Source organism: Archocentrus centrarchus, chromosome 17 (genome assembly GCF_007364275.1).
Source record: "Archocentrus centrarchus isolate MPI-CPG fArcCen1 chromosome 17, fArcCen1, whole genome shotgun sequence".
Classification (NCBI taxonomy): Eukaryota; Metazoa; Chordata; class Actinopteri; order Cichliformes; family Cichlidae; genus Archocentrus; species Archocentrus centrarchus.
This window is the reverse complement of record NC_044362.1, coordinates 32,062,578-32,078,534: the sequence shown is the minus strand read 5'-3', so window position 1 is coordinate 32,078,534 and position 15,957 is coordinate 32,062,578. Positions and strand designations below refer to the sequence as shown.

At 40.7% G+C, this 15,957-nt stretch overlaps 1 protein-coding gene across 1 annotated transcript in view; it reads right to left on the bottom strand.

The window, feature by feature from the left end:
• Nucleotides 1-1,706: 1,706 nt before the first annotated feature.
• ranbp9 (RAN binding protein 9) overlaps nucleotides 1,707-15,957 on the bottom strand; it is a 33,616-nt gene continuing 19,365 nt past the window's right edge. The window contains exons 6-14 of the mRNA XM_030751917.1: nucleotides 14,719-14,903; nucleotides 10,934-11,046; nucleotides 9,565-9,673; nucleotides 8,837-8,991; nucleotides 6,706-6,859; nucleotides 5,569-5,690; nucleotides 5,118-5,269; nucleotides 3,745-3,856; nucleotides 1,707-2,935 (exon numbers count right to left, since the gene is read on the bottom strand). Coding sequence (XP_030607777.1) covers nucleotides 2,805-2,935; nucleotides 3,745-3,856; nucleotides 5,118-5,269; nucleotides 5,569-5,690; nucleotides 6,706-6,859; nucleotides 8,837-8,991; nucleotides 9,565-9,673; nucleotides 10,934-11,046; nucleotides 14,719-14,903 — 1,233 coding nt within the window. The 3' untranslated portion in view covers nucleotides 1,707-2,804. The remainder of the gene's footprint in view (nucleotides 2,936-3,744; nucleotides 3,857-5,117; nucleotides 5,270-5,568; nucleotides 5,691-6,705; nucleotides 6,860-8,836; nucleotides 8,992-9,564; nucleotides 9,674-10,933; nucleotides 11,047-14,718; nucleotides 14,904-15,957) is intronic.

The following is a 15,957-nucleotide window of genomic DNA, read 5'->3' as shown; positions in this document are numbered from 1 at the left end:
AGGGATGATGGGTAAAAATCAATATCTGAATGCAGCTTCAGGAGCTTCAGAAATAAAAAAAGCTAGATAGCAAAATGCTACCAGGGAGCAATGCAGAGTCAACACTGGCTAAAAATGACTAAGTCAGCTTTGGAGCCAATTTGGTGGTAATTATCAGGAAACCTAAAAACTGACCTCTGCTATCCAAGTTAAAACTTTTGCTAAGAAATCAGCAAACATTTACTGTTTCTCTGGTTTAAGCTGAGCTAACAGAGGAGCGAGTGTTTGGTACCCAGTGATGAAGGTACACGTTAATACAGGAAGACGACTGGATTTGGTCATGAATTAAGTCATCTTCAGGTAAAGATACAGATTTATACATATATAAAATATGATCAAAAAGTTCTGCGGCTCTGCCCATAAAAAAAAAAATCAAAAAAAAAAAATCCTGATTTAAATTTGGCTGATCGTCTATCCAAGGCCGTCTCTTTGTGCACCTCTGGATTACTTCCAGGGCTGCTGGAAGTCCTGTTCTGACATTTGTGATACACATGGGTGCCAAATCTGGCTACTCTACCACCAGCTAGGGGTGAATGAAGATGGTGTTTGTGTGGCCAAAACCCCTTTTTGGCCTTTTCAATATGCCACAGTCTCAGTTGTTTGGACAAACGCTCTGCCTTGGGCATTACAGCAGAACTCTACATTCACTGCCTGAGTCTGAATTTGTAAGTTTGACACAGACGTTTAGGATCCAGGATGCAGAGCACACAGCACGGCAGGAACACTGAATGCAGTCCAGAGGTGCACAGGAAGACGACCCTGAAGGGGAGGTCAGCCACATTTAAGGAGGGTTTACATTTTTTTTAATGACCAGAGTCTTTACTTCATGATTGCACTCTGTAGACAGGGAAACAGACTGTAACTGACTTTTTGTTTTTTTAAGTAAAGACACCGATTTAAAAAAAAAAAAAAAAGAAAAAAAAAAAATTGCATCTGTGATTTCCTTCAGGACACAGGAAATTTCAGTTTGACCTTAAATCACTTCAGAGGTCGACGTCACGCCAGCTCAGTTTTTCTGGTCTGATTTAAAGTACGAAAAAATGAGTCAACATATAATTGACGCACAGGGATCAATCAGCTGCTTCTTAACTGAGGAGGATGAACAAAGGGATATTTTGGCTCCTGAGTTTGTTGTGGGTTAAAGGTTAGCACAGACATAGATACAAAAATAAAGATTAACAATGTCTGGATCAAACCTTTTGTGTGGCTGAGGGTTTACGGGGTGTAACAAATAAAATGCAGTCAGAGGTCAAAGCAGGGTTCCTACACAGTGTCGTCATTATGGAAAATCCAGCAGAAGTGTCTGAAGACGCTCCGAGCTAGGCTGTAGTGAGTGAAAGTTACTTCAACGAGAACCACAAGTAAAATATGCAGCCAAGTTCTTACAAAACCTGTTTTTTTTTTCCCAGAATTTTCCAGACCTGCAATTGATCGTGCCTGTCAACTTTCCACCTGCGTAGGAACCCTGGAATCAACCGAACAGGGAAATTTTACAGATTGGGAACAACCAGCACACTTCAGGGGTCACTGGTATCAGTACAAAGCAATAAAGGACTGTTTTTTTTTTTCAGTGATTTCTATAACTAAATATGTCGCTCTATTGATATAATTTTATTTTGTTAAATTCATATATAAACGTTAACATGTACACACGCTCGTCACTGGTAATCGGTGGAATCGGGACCTTTATTATTATAAGTTGGAGGAACTTGCTCTTGCTGGCGCTCAACAAATATACTGTGAATGCAAGTAACAATAATTAATATAATGATAATTAGAATAATAATAAGAATAATCATCGTCGTCTGCACCATGCCTTGTAAACCTGGAAAAAAAAAACTTAACAAAACAAGAGCCAGGTAAGCCCACCTCCCTCTGTCTCCCCCACCTCACCGAAGAAAAACAAAAACTAAACAAAAAGATTAAAAATAGGGAACGCTGAGTCGAGACTGTAGATTCTCTCTGGCTTCTCTGAAGTCCCGAGTCCACGTACGTCACACATATCTCCGCCGATGTCCTGAAGTCAGTGGAGGGTGGAAGGAGGGAGGTGGTGCAAGGAGGGTGAAGAGTTAGGGGTGGGGGTAGGCCGTAACGGAGGTTCGCTTTGGCCGGAGTTTGAGCACTCAGCAAGCGTTGGTGGAGATGGACCTTTCCATCCTGTTTTCAGCATCAGCCTGCCTCCGTGTGTGTGTGTGTGTGTGTGTGTGTGTGTCTGCCTGGTAAGCCAGGTTTACAGGGACTGCGTTATTCGGCGGGCAGCCGTGGCGCTCACTCGTCTGTTTTCTTTTTGTTATTGTTGTTCCCCCCCCCCCGTTTATGTTTGACCAGTTATTTTTTAACAGTCTGTCCACCCCCGGTTCGATTCCTCTGGAATGTGGGGACTGCGGTGAGTCCACACGAGTTCGGCTCCCGGAGTATTTTAAAGTTGGCTACTGTCAGTTAAAAGGATTCAGACTCACGGGGAGCCAACCGAAGGTGGAGGTGTAATTTCATATTCATGATGGAAAATGAGGTGGTGTCACTCTAAAGATCTGCCCAGAAACGTCTCCCGACCCTCAGAGGCGTTCAATAAAAGCAGAACCAGAAGCAAGTGAGATGGTTGACTTTCTACAGCGGCGTGCAGAGGAACGCCTCCACACTAATATGACTACACTGACTGAGGAATTGAAGGGAGGCATTTCTGGACAGACCCTCAGATTGTGTGTGTGTGTGTGTATTCATGTGTTTGCATTTTTGTGTGTGGCTGTATGTGTGTGTACACGGGGCTAGTGCAGGTAATCGTCCACAGAGGCGAAGGCGCAGGAGCCGCTGCCAGTTCGTGCCATCATGGCGAGGCACTGGGCGGCCTGACCCACGGCCTGAGCCAGAGGAGGCTGCTTGGGCAGGTTGTGAGTCTCTGGAAAGAAAAAGGAAGGAGGAAGAAAAATGTCACAACTGCAGGTGATATCAGAGGAGTAATAAGATGTTGGTGCATTAAGATTAATTAATTTTTTAGATTAATTCATTAAAGATCTGCAGAAACCCTATTACACATTGGTCTTACATAACAAAATAATGCCTGAAAAGAAATTCTGAGCTTAAAACTTTGGGGGTTTTGTTACCTGGTAGCCAGCACCAACACATAGTGGACACCTTGAAATATGGCCAAGAAATCTCTGTTCTTGTGGGAAAATTCAGGTTTCTCCAACTCCGTTAATAAAATGAGAATACCAGCCTAATGTTGGCTTCAGATCCTGATGGATAACAGGTGTACTGACACCTTCATCTTTAAAAGTTAGTTCACCCAGATTTAAACACATCCTGGATAATAAGCAGCCCCTCAGATGTGCTTTTAGGATAGCCGTTTCTGCAGCAACCCGCATGCAAAATAAGTTTAAAAAAAAAAAAACAAACAAAAAAACAATCACAATCTGACATTTTTCTCCTCTTTTAAAGAGACGGATTTTCCAGAGTCACCATCAGATCTCTCTTCTCTTTACCCAAAAAATGAATGTACAAGGTATCTAAAGGTCATTTTAGCTGCTCTGTAAAGACCATAAATCAGGAGCTACGTGCATAAAGAACCAGTCTATTTACCATAAACATGCAGTTTTAAGGTCAAAGGATTAAACCAGTTTCATAAAGTAATTTCTCCCCCATGTCCTTGTACATTTATGATAACTGAAAACTACAAACTGAATCATGTGCTACTGATGGCTGCCGTACCTAATATTGCACTGTTGAGAGTGGAGCAGACCGGCTCTCTCTGAATGGCGTCCAGCTGGTAGCCGACTGGGCTGTTCCAGGGGTCCGAGTAGGCCAGCAGGCTGAATGCGTCCTGCAGCAGAGGGAGAGAAGAAACTGATCACACCACAGCATGCTGCCTTATTTCACCTCCACACGTTCACCTGATTTGTCATAGCACACCGTAACTGAACTTTCTTGGTGTAGCATTTCACCTCAAACTCATTTTTTCCAAAGTTTGACTTGTTCCTGTAACCCTTTAATGCCGGGCGATCGCTGCTGAAGCGCCCATTACTTGCCCTCAATAGCGGCGAACAGCTGATTGAGACGTGGCGTATCAGCGTGGAGTCGGCTGATCAAAGGAACGTTGATCAGCTGGCTTTTACCGTAACTCCGCAACTGTTTGTCCTATCGAAAAAATGCAAACGGTTCCTGAAAGCCCAGAAATCAGACGTCACAGCCATATAGGGGTATTACGGTATTTGTTGCTGGAAGTCTGCAAACAGCAGCACTTTTGAAGTATGTTGTGCCACGGCCGATGCATTTGGAGTAAAAGGGTTAAGAAGAAAATGACTCACACTGTGACTGACTGCAGAGGTCATAAAATCTGTGTTTGAGCATCTCTCTTAACACCTTTAAAAAATTAATATATTTGAGCTCATTAGTACAGAGACCACCCGGGAAAGACTGAAAACATGCCCCATATCTATGAAATTCAGTGACCTTAAACCTCTGCCCTGTCTATGATACTTGTTTTTCAATCCTCCTTCCTCTGTAGCTGTTCTCGGGGATTTCTCAGCAAACAGCTGCTATGAAAACAGGGACAAAGAAGCCCAATTCTTTCTACAACAAAAATCCACCGACGACCTTTCTGTTTCCAGTTTACACACTGTGTATACAAACAGTCACCTACTCCTTTCACTGAATGCTCAGATGCTAGCATGAACGTGTAGCATGAATGTAGCTATACCCCAAAGTAGACCTCCTTTATCATCCATTGTGCTCTAAATGGGACCATAATTTACATGTAATCAGCATTTCTACATTGCCTTCACTTTTCAAACCTGAAAGCTCAATCAGCTTTTGGCATTTTAATGGCAGCCAATCCCAACAGTTCAAATTTGAAGATTTTAATAAGCCTGCATTTATGAAGGCAGCTGTGTGTGTTTATATTTTTTTAACATAATTCAGTCAGCTTTATTTGTAGACTTTGTGGAAAGAAAAAGGTTTAAATTTATTTAAGTCAACAGTAAATGCCTGAAATGCATTTAAATCAAACAAGGTTTTAAAAAAAAAAAATCCACAAAAAAACAAACAATACAAACTGAAGTAGTCAGCTAAGAGATTCCTGTTACCTTGAGCATCTTCTTGTTGGTGGAGTTCTTGCCACACTCGCGGCGGAGGTGTTCGCTCATGCTCTGTAGCTCCCTGCCGAAATGGATCATTCTCTCAATGGCTGCTTGGCTCCCGCCGCACAGCTGCCTCTTGGATTGAGCTGACTCCACCTCTGGAGTTTGGCATGCAAAGGAGTGTGTTTTTAATGCTGAGTGACTGTGTTTGACTTGTACCTGGAGCACTTGCCCAACAACTTATGACAGCAAGAAGAGAATAAATCTTAAACTGAAAGAATAAAACCATCATTTTCTGGAGGTGCTCACTAATCATTCATCCGTGACATCTTAAAGCCAATCATGCTAGAAAAGAGCATAATTCCTGCCAAAGACGCTGCCAGAAACATAATGCAACATCCAAAAATCGAATGATTGCTCAAACCAACTTATTAATGTCTCCACACGCTCTACCCACCCATGTCTGCGTCACAGTCGTCAGGTTCTGTGGCGTGTTTGGAGGTGCCGTTGAGGAAACCATTAGAAGACGATTCTGTCACTCCGTTGGTGAAGTGGTCGACCTCCATATCCACATCGTTACTGCGAGAAGACACAAGAAGCTGTCAGCAGCTTTTAGAGGTGGCTACCATCCTGATTTAACCGACTAAACTTCATTCATACAGCAGCGTTTCACGACAGCAGCTGTCTCGAGGTGCTTTAAACCAGTGCCAGCAGTTTCCATTTAAAATTGATTATTTATCAATTGTTTTATTGAGTCCTGACCTCAGAAGCTTTCAGCATTACTGCAGCTGTTTAGGGATGGACTTTGTCTTTTGTTTAATGACTGTTGAAATGAAAATAAATACTTTTTTGTGAGTGTTTTATATACTTATATATTTTTTTCCCCCTTATCTTTACTGGTTGTTGATAGGACATGATACACTTCTACTGCCAGAAGGCTGTAGTACTGCACTCACGTCTACAATATTGCAGGTGTTCTTTCAGTCTCTGAGAGAACTGATGGCCTTTAAAAACTGACCAAGAATTCAACAAAGTGTGAATGACCAAAGTAATTTCAGAGTTGGTAACGCGTCATTAAAAAAAACTACCAAACTTTAATATTTACTTTAACGTTTAATAACCCAGTTTGTAAAGCATCTATAAACATTATCTGGGTGATTATTGCAAAGTTACTAATGTTTAACAACATAAATAGTTAAAATCAAATAAACAATTAAATTCTGTGTAGTGCACCCATAGACTTTATGAAGGCTCTTTACAACTTGATGTTTTAAAGAGTTCATGAGTGGGCAGGTGGGGCGGTGAATGTGAACACTGCAGTTCGTTTCATATTACCAGCCGTCTGGTTAGCGTTAGGAAAAGGTTGTGGTTCAGGTGCCGCGGCACGCGGCTCACATGTACCTCTGAGAGGCCAACGGCTTTGACTTAATGTCAGTATCTGAACCCCTGGGAACAAGGACAGGCTCACTAATGACATCTGGCATTAACACATACATTATAATATTGCATAATAATGTAATGTGTCCCACTGTCATGAGAACATACTTAATTCTTACTACACTAAAATGCTGTGTGAGTGCTTGTGTCTCCATACCTGGTTATGGGCTGCTGGCTGCGACTCCCGTTGAGGCTAATGTCAGATGCTGGGAGGATGGAGCCAGAAGTTGGGGGGCAGGGCTTATGACTGTGAGGGGAGGAGCTGTGGCTCTTATTAGACGTCACACCATTACAGCAGTTGCTGTCGAACCCTGCAAAAAAAGAGTTAAAGACATCATTAAAATGTTCATGAAGTGACAGACAAAACACGATAGAACAAGATGCACCCATTCTGATGCAGTAGGTCACAACCGGCGCTCACCCCCTATACTGTCTTTAGGCTTTTACGTACACAACATATGATCCTAATTCACTCTTAGAAAAATACATTACAGATTCAAAAATACAATAAATGCACATTTCCTAGGGGAAAAATATGAACTACAGTAAAACACAGAAAACACAATAAAGAAAATGTGATGAACAATAGTAAAAAATATATATATAATTAATTAAAAAGCCTACTACACCGATCTGCTTTTGACCAGCTCGCAAATTTAGATCTACAATGTGTGTGTTTTTTTAACAAAAAATAAATAAATAAAACACACACACACACACACACACACACACACACACACACACACACACACACACACGCCTTCCTAAAAACACTACTGGAGTCTTATGGATACATCAGGAAATCTGCTCTGGGCCAGGCTGTTTATACTGTTTATAGAATTTATAGTCACAATTAAACATGGTCCATTTAACTGTTAAAGATTTTCTCTACAACTGCACCATTACAGGAGCTTCTGTCACCCTCTGTCTAACAATTCTCAAAATGAAGCGACTGCACAAAGTTTTTTTTTTTTTATTTAAATAAAAATCTAACAAAGTGAATATCCTTCCCAAGCTTTAATCTAACATTTTTCCCCTCTCTGGTCATTAATTAGACTTCCAAAGCACCAGCTGGCAGTGGTGTTAATATGAGTTTGTTCAGTTTCTTATTGTGTACATTGCAGAAACGCTGCCAACAGAAGTGAGCTGATTCTATTGAGTTGGATGTTAAATAATTAATATTTATTATTGCAACTAAAAAAGAAGAGAAAGACCTCTGAGCTGACTGGGTTTAAAAAAAAAAAAAAAAAAAAAAAAAACACTAGCGCTGCTATTAAAACAAGGAAGCAGGAAGCAGCTGCGCTGGCAGTTTATTGGCTGCACCATTATGAGGAAGAGAAATGCGGCCACAGCCTGCTCCCTATTTCATTTGGCTTCAGTGAAGAAACATTGTGGTGTTTACGCTGCTTTAGGTGCTTTCAGGGCAGGAGAAACAATCACACCACGGCGATGTGTAGTTAACACTCCCAAAAAGACAAACGTCTCCTGTCGCGCATGCTGATGAGATCAACAGCAAATAGAGGGTGATCAGGTGGTCACCGGCCACAGCAGAGCAACTGGAAACTAGCTCAACAGATCTGTGCATCTCTATTAATCCTTTAACTCTGAATGCGTCGGCCATGGCACAACGTACTTCAAAAGTGACGCCATTCGCAGACTTTCAGCAACAAATACTGTAATGCCTCTATATGGCTGTGAAGTGCAATTTCTGAGCTTTCAGGAACTGTTTGAATTTTTCTGATAGGACAAACGGTCGCGGTGTTACGGTAAAAAGCCAGCTTGGCTCAGCGGTGATACGCTACGTCTTAACCAGCTGTTCGCAGCTTGTAAGGGCAGGAAACCAGCGCTTCAGCGGTGATTGCCAAACGTTAAAGGGTTAAATAGTAATATTAATATCGTCTTTTGTACTTTTGTTGCAACTTTCCTTCAGAAACATGTCTGTCACAAAAATGTGGTGGGCTTTGGTTTGTGCTGCACACACTGATTTATTCAAACATCCACCTCAGACTGTAAAATGTCTGTGAGCTGGTGACTGTGCTCAGTCTTCTCTTATTTGCCTCTAGTCTCTCTTTTTCCCAAAGCCCACAGATAAGTGAATTTTTCACACAGGATCATGATGGTCTTTTGATCCAGATCATGCAGAGAATTTAACAAAAAAAAAAAAAAAAAGCTGTAAAAGGTTATCTGTTGTACCCAGATGTGAAATGCAGCAGTATTTGTACTCAGAATATACCTGAGGCCTGTTCTGTACTACAGAGGTGAATGCGTGGAGCACAGCTGGACTGTACCTGTGAGGTAGGGCTGGGAGCTGCTGGCTTTGTGGCTGGGGCTGCTGAAGGACCGGGGGGAGCCGGGGTAACTGTCCTGAGACTTTGGACTGCGACCTCCCAGACATCTCACCTCGCTGTCTGTCCCGTTCACCATCTCTATGAACTGTCTCACCCTGAGGAAAGATGGGAAGAGGGGTGGATGTAAATGAGCAAGAGAGAAGAGGTGAGGAAAGATTAAAGCAGGCAGAAGAATGAAGAGGAAGGCCACATGATATGAAAATAAGGAAGATAAAATGGAGGTGGAAAAGCACACAAACCAACAACAGGAAAGAGCAGAGAAATAAAGCAGGAGACCAAAAAAGACAGAAGATAAACAGCAAATGAAAAATAACTACACAAGTTATTTATGCATAAAGTCACATATGTGAAAGAATAGAAGATCAGTTTATAGAACGTAAAAAAAACAATGATTTGAGCTTGTTTTAACGTATTATCCTTCTGAGCAGAATATGTGCCATCATCCTGTCATTTCATCAGAATACAGTCATTTTACAAACAGTTGGTCCGTCATCACATCTGAGTAGGGCTGTGAGTGAAGCCGCTTTCAAAACAATGCAAGAACATCTGATCCCTTTTTCTTTAAATATGACTATTAAATAACTCGTTGTCTTTACTAAGGCTTCCAACAATGTAACATATTTATATGTAAATAAAATAATAAATTTTAAACACAGTTATATTCTTACTTGAGCATGAAGAGAAGGTCTGGGTTCCTCTCCAGGAGGTTGGGGTACAGTTGCTGGGTGGTCTCGATGGCTTCACCCATTCTACCCGACAACACCAGTTTCTGGATCTCTGCAAACCAACAGTGAAATCAATGTTTCTCCCTCAGTTTGCCCGTGACTCTATAGTCTGCAGTTTTCTGTAAGATGTGGAGTGAGAGCAACCCCTGTTAGCTGGTGTGATAAGACTGTCCTCCAAATAACCGTGTGTGGATGGCCTATGATACAGCAGCAGCAGAGCAAATAAACTATTCATATTTTCAGTTCTTTTAAGGACGGGTTGTCAGATAAGGGTACTTTTAAAAGCACATTTGCAGCATCTAACCTGACCATGGCACCTAGAGTTAGTTGTTGTTTCCTCCACATGAGAAAGCCATCTGTTTTACCTCCTCTCTTTAAATCAGACACTCTGATGTGTACTCTAACAGTAACTTTAAATCTCTTTCATTGGTTTTTATGCATCTGCAGAAGTTATATCTGATTGACACAATCCCATGGTGAACCTTGATTTGCCTCAAGGCAGACCATTTGTGAATCACTGCTCGTAAATACAGATTTTTCATGTAATCCATCAGATTTAGTCTCCCTGTAGGCTGCACTCAAATGCATTGTTGCATACCACCCCCCCCCCCCCCCCCCCCCCTTTCAAAAAAACAGTAAGTCCAGGTGTTACTGTGTCCGTTTTTCTCCCTTATGGCTCTGTCAAGTAAAGTCTGTGTGGGAAACACTGGTACATTATATACACTGAGGTTTACAGTACACTGTTCGTGATGTTAGCATTTGTTGATTTCTTGTATACTAACAGAATATTCTCTGTGAATTTACATTGGAGACAGAGTATCAGATTTAACAAGACCCTTCACCAGTGGGGATATCCTCCCGCCATTAATGAAAATATAAATTAAATTTACAGGTCTGGATAACATTATAGCCCCATTTCATAATATAAAACCCTTCAGCACACATCTTATTACCTTCTGCAAAACTATTTTGCCCTAATTTGGAGGCCTGGATCCTCCATGATGTTTAATCTCCACTTCAGCAAATACAGCAAAGTAAAACAAAAGGTACTAAACATGCAGGAAATGCAAATATCATGTTGCATATCTTTGAAGAGTAAAGAACACATATGCAAACTTCATGGCTCACCTCCCTGTGGTTTTGGAGTCTATAGACGAGAAAGAAAAAACCTCACAGACAGACGGACGGTCTGATGACAATATCGTCTCGCTTTATATCAGAGGAGGATAATTTAAAAAAAAAAAGGGGGGGGGGGGGGGTATCTCTCATTTTTCTCAATGTGAGCATCATATAAAAAGATAGGCGCACGTACTCTGCCGGTTTTTGATGGAGGCCAGCTCCTCATGCACGGCCTGATCGGTGGATTTGGCGAAGGCTTCGGCTGTAGCACAATAGCTGTGGTGCACCAGGTAAGAAGCCACCATCCTGATGAGACAAGAAAAACAAAATATACTCTGATCAGACCATAACCATAAACTGTAACAGGAACGTGGTCCATTTGGAGCACTTTTCTCTGGGAAACTGACACCAAAATATGTACTGCAGCTGAATATCCCTGGTCTTAAACTGGCTCCGTTTAAAAGTTCTTTTTAAAAGTTTTTTTTTTTTTTACCTAAAATTTCATTAAGTCTTGGTTTGGCTGAACTTAGAATCCACACATGAATCCAGGAATTTTCAGAGGGGCTGTTTAACACTCCAGGTCAAAACTGTACACTTAATGTCATATGTTCCAAAATACAGATCAAGTGAAATAACAAATGAGATGCATCTTCTTGATGTTTCAGGTACTCAAATTATAGACCTGTGCATTGGGAAACTTCAACCTTGGGGGAGGTATGCTGTTCCAGACTGCCTGTTTAGATTTGTTTATGATTGTAGTATAAAACTGTTTTACATTAACCACCAGCAAACCAAACATTCAATAAATGATCAGTTGATGTGAGTCAAACTAACAGCAGAAGAAACATTAATGAACATTTTCTGTCTGGACAGAATTAAAAACTGGTCTGAGGAGATTTTGAACAGGAATGTAACACATTAAGATAAAGCAGGCTTTGTTTTTGGTCTGATTACAACCAAATCCCACTACACACAAATTTCTGTTGAACTGATTTTATTTCAGTTCATCAGAACCTGCATCTTGACAATTGCATAACAGAGTCTGCTGACGGTCAAAAGACAGGAAAAACCAAACATCCCCCAACACACAGCTACTATACAAGCTTTGAGTTTTGTTTTGTCGCTTTGAGTATCAAGAATGAATGAACTCTTGACCTCTTTTTTTTTTGTAGTTTTCTCTGATCCTGTCTGCTGTGTCATCATTTTACTCACCAAGTTAATCACTGAGCTGAGGAAAGAAAATGATCTAAACCAGTTTAATTTGTGGTAAAACAGAAAGTGAGTGACTGATACACCAGGTGCACTATCACTCACTGCACAGGAAAACTGTGGGCACAACACTGTGGTGGTGGTGGTGGGGTGTTAAATCAGGAAGTCAGTCTGTGCCTCACAATGGAGAATCGGTTCATGCTTGTTTTCACTTCCAAATGTGTTCAACTGCTGAACTTTCACCGATGTCATCATCTGAGCAGTCCTGACTTCTCCAGTGTGCATAATCTGACGCTCATCATCCAGATTTATGAACACCATGGAGAAGTCAAGACTGTTCAGATGATGAGCCTTATTAGCAAAAATGACCCTTTAAAGAAGACCCATTATGTTTTTCTTATTGTCTGTCCAATTTATTCTGTTCTAATGGTGGATGTGCATATTAAACATACAATGAGATCAGTTTATGTACAAGTAATCCCTGTGAGTCATAAGCTCAGGATTCAGACTGCTCTAACCAGTTTCAAACAGTTGTTTTTCTTTTCCAATTCTTGGTTCTGTCTGATGTCATTCGGAGGGGAAATCCTTATTAGATTAGATTCAACTCGTTGTCACTGTGCGCACAAGGCACACAACGAAATGATGGTTCCAGATCACTGATCCAGAGACGAGCATCTGCGGTCATGCAGCCAGAGACCGGCGCTACCATTAGGCAATGTGGTTTAAGTGTCTTGCCCAAGGACACGACGCAGCGCAACCTTCCGGCTGCAAGGCGATCGCCTACCCACTGCGCCACTGCCACTTATATGGTCATCTCAGTCAGAGAAACCCCAACTCACCTGCTGTTCAAACTCTGTTCATGCAGGGCAGCCAATAAGAAGACCTGAGGGTGGGGAGGGGGTAAAGCAGCATGTTTCTCACATAACATGAAATTATGGGCTGGACCAAGCCCCAGTATAAATAAGGATCATTTTAAACTGCAACTCATGCAATGCTACTCTAGCACAGTCCAAGAACAAAAATTTGGAGCACAGTATGTGTGTATGTGTTTAAGATGAATAATGTATGCGCATGTGTGTCTGATGTTTCACTGAGCAAATTAGAGGGGAGGCTGAACCCCCAGCGTCCCCACCACAGTGTTGATGACCAATTCCCACAGTGCAGCGGCGTTTTCCATTCCATCAATCCTGCTGATTTATTTGTACACAAGTCATTCAGTCTCTAAACCAAACCTCATGTTGCTGCCCAGGCTGTATGCAGGAGCATTTATGACGAGACACCTCTGCTCTCACCGGCTGTTGCTCAACAGAGACAATGCACAACGCTGACATCAGATGAAAAACTTCCTGTTTCTATTCTTGCCTGTGAGGCGACTTCTGCATAAAGGGAATAAGTCCCTTCATTCAATCCCACCTTCATTCCAACCCCCATCAAATGGAGATTAAATCCACTTAGGACAAGTAATCATAGCGACAGAGAGCTAATCCCATCAGGACATGGGACGAAGAGAAACTAAGCCCACGTCTTTCACTTCTGGATCACAGCTCTGGCTCTTTGATGGGGGAGTGGGCCTTGATCCTTTTCATGTTAGCAGTAGTCCTGTCACCTACAGTAACAACACTTCAGCTTTAGCTGATACTTTAGATCAGTGTTTATTCTGTAACTCATCAAAAGCTCTAGATGTAAAATGAATATTACTTCTGGTCAGCTGTTTCCTGTTCATATTGGCACGAATGGTTAAATGATTAATGTGCCATTAAAACAGATAACTGGACTGAGTGTGCGTCATGAACACTACATGAGGCCTACTGCAGTCACTGTAACCCTGTTTCAGTAGATAAGCACTAAACTGCGTCTATATGACTTGTGAAATATAAGAAAAGGTGCACACTTTCACACTTTGAACAAGTCCAGGTATGGTCCATGTGCCCAGAAACACCAACTAGCTGAACAGATAAAACTATATTAAAATACAACATTTATCTTATTCTATAATTTTTTTTATTAACTTGTATTTTTCATACATTTTACCTGTGAAAAACAGCTGAAAAAATTGGACACATTAATTCATATATAAATAAAAGGAGTGCTCCGAGGCTGCAGAGGGGAAACCCTGAGGTCAAAAGGTCACGTCTCCTCCTCCTCCTCCTCCTCCTCCTCCATCTGGCTGGTGTGAAAATTAAATTTCAAAGCTTATGTAATTAAAACTTCACATCACATTCAAAAGCTTATATGAATTTTACAAAGAAAAACTGGAAGATTATGCTTATATTAAAATAAAAAGTTGGCGTAAGCACTCAAGGTCAGTTTGAAGAAATAATTTAAATAAATGGGCTTCATTTCAGTGGGCAAGATGTATTTTAAAAAAAATTTAAACGAATACACCAACTCACATTTTGTTGCTTCTGATTAATATGTGCTCTTCTGTAAATGGGTTTAACTTGTACAGAGTTTTTTTCTTTGATAACTTTAAACATTATAATATTGTTCCTTTAATAGGAAGGCTTTTCCCCTTTTGTTCTGATGTGCTGGAGATGTGCACATATCATAATCTTTTATTTCCCACAGTTTTTTCTTTCTTTTTTTCCCCACCTTTTTATTTTCTGAGGGAACCAGGCTGAAGGTAACTGGGTTATTCTTAAAGTGTCATCCCTGTGGCACTTTATCATCTGAACCAAGTATGCTAGTGCTAATATCTGACAGATGGAAAAAAGAAATTTATTTCAGTTAAACTAGACGGGAATAATTTGATTAATCTAATTCTCTTACTTCTGGATCATGGACTGCCACTCGCCCTCGCGCTCTCCAATGGGGAAGCGGTCGATCTGGGCCTGAATCTTCGTCCTCCATTCTCTCATATAGTCCTCAATGTCAAACACGAACGGGTGCTGGCCGAAGTTTGCATCCACCACCTCCCCTGGAGTCTGAAGGCCCACGGTCGGGTACAAGTTAGGCTGCAGCAGAGAGAGAAAAAAGGTAAGTAATAGAGGAAAGAGTCTGGAATGCAATCTGTACAATTAATCAAAACAGGAAGAGACAATGAAGGCTAAAAACAGGAAAACAGAAAATCTCAGGAAGTAAGCTTTTGTCTACAATTATGCCTTAAAATGTGATTTTAGTAGCTGATGAATCTCATACAGAACAATCAGAAGATACTAACGATGTTTCACAGGGTCAAAGCTCCTGTGACATTATATGGGTCGTATATTAAAAAGTCTTATTGCACCGATTGACCATAATAAGCCCATCAAGCTTACTGATATACTGACTTATTGACCAGAATCAATGACTTAGTGATTACACTGCCAGGTGCTTTACAGACATTACTTGATTTTCATTTATTTACTTCACTGCATCCAAGCTGTAGTTTTATCTCACTGTGTTTTAGCCTTTTAAAGTTTTAACGTTTATCCCACAAAGCATTATTTTATCAACTTTAGAAGTTTTGATTTTTTTTTACATTTTATTCTATTTTACAATTTTTGTCATTTTATTTTAGCTTGTCCAGCAATACATCATTATTGTTACTAAAAACAAGTAAATAAATAATATGCATGAGTATTGATGAGTAGAAAGCTACACACTCAATAAGAAAAGCTAAAAGCCTCGATGTTGAACAAATAGTCTTTCTAGAAGCAAGTCTCACTCAGCGGGCATTTTAAAATATCTCTGTGCACTTATTTTGAAGCATTACCTCAGTTTAATTTCACTGGTCACACAGACATTAAAAGTGGACGTACAGAAATAATCATCTCTGATAAAAAAAAAATTTTTTAAAAAGCTGCATAAAAGGTTTGCCTAATTTTCCTCCAAAAACAGTTTTAAAAAGTTTTTTTTTAAGTCCCTGATGAGACAAGCAGAGATCAGATAGAGTTAAAAAGAAAAATGCTTAAGATTCCTGTATCTGCTTGTGCTGTTCTACTATCCTACTAATCTAAACAGAGCTTTGATTTAATCAGAGGCGGTGGTGACTGACAAAGTGCATTCACTGTGTTGTGTTTAGATTAG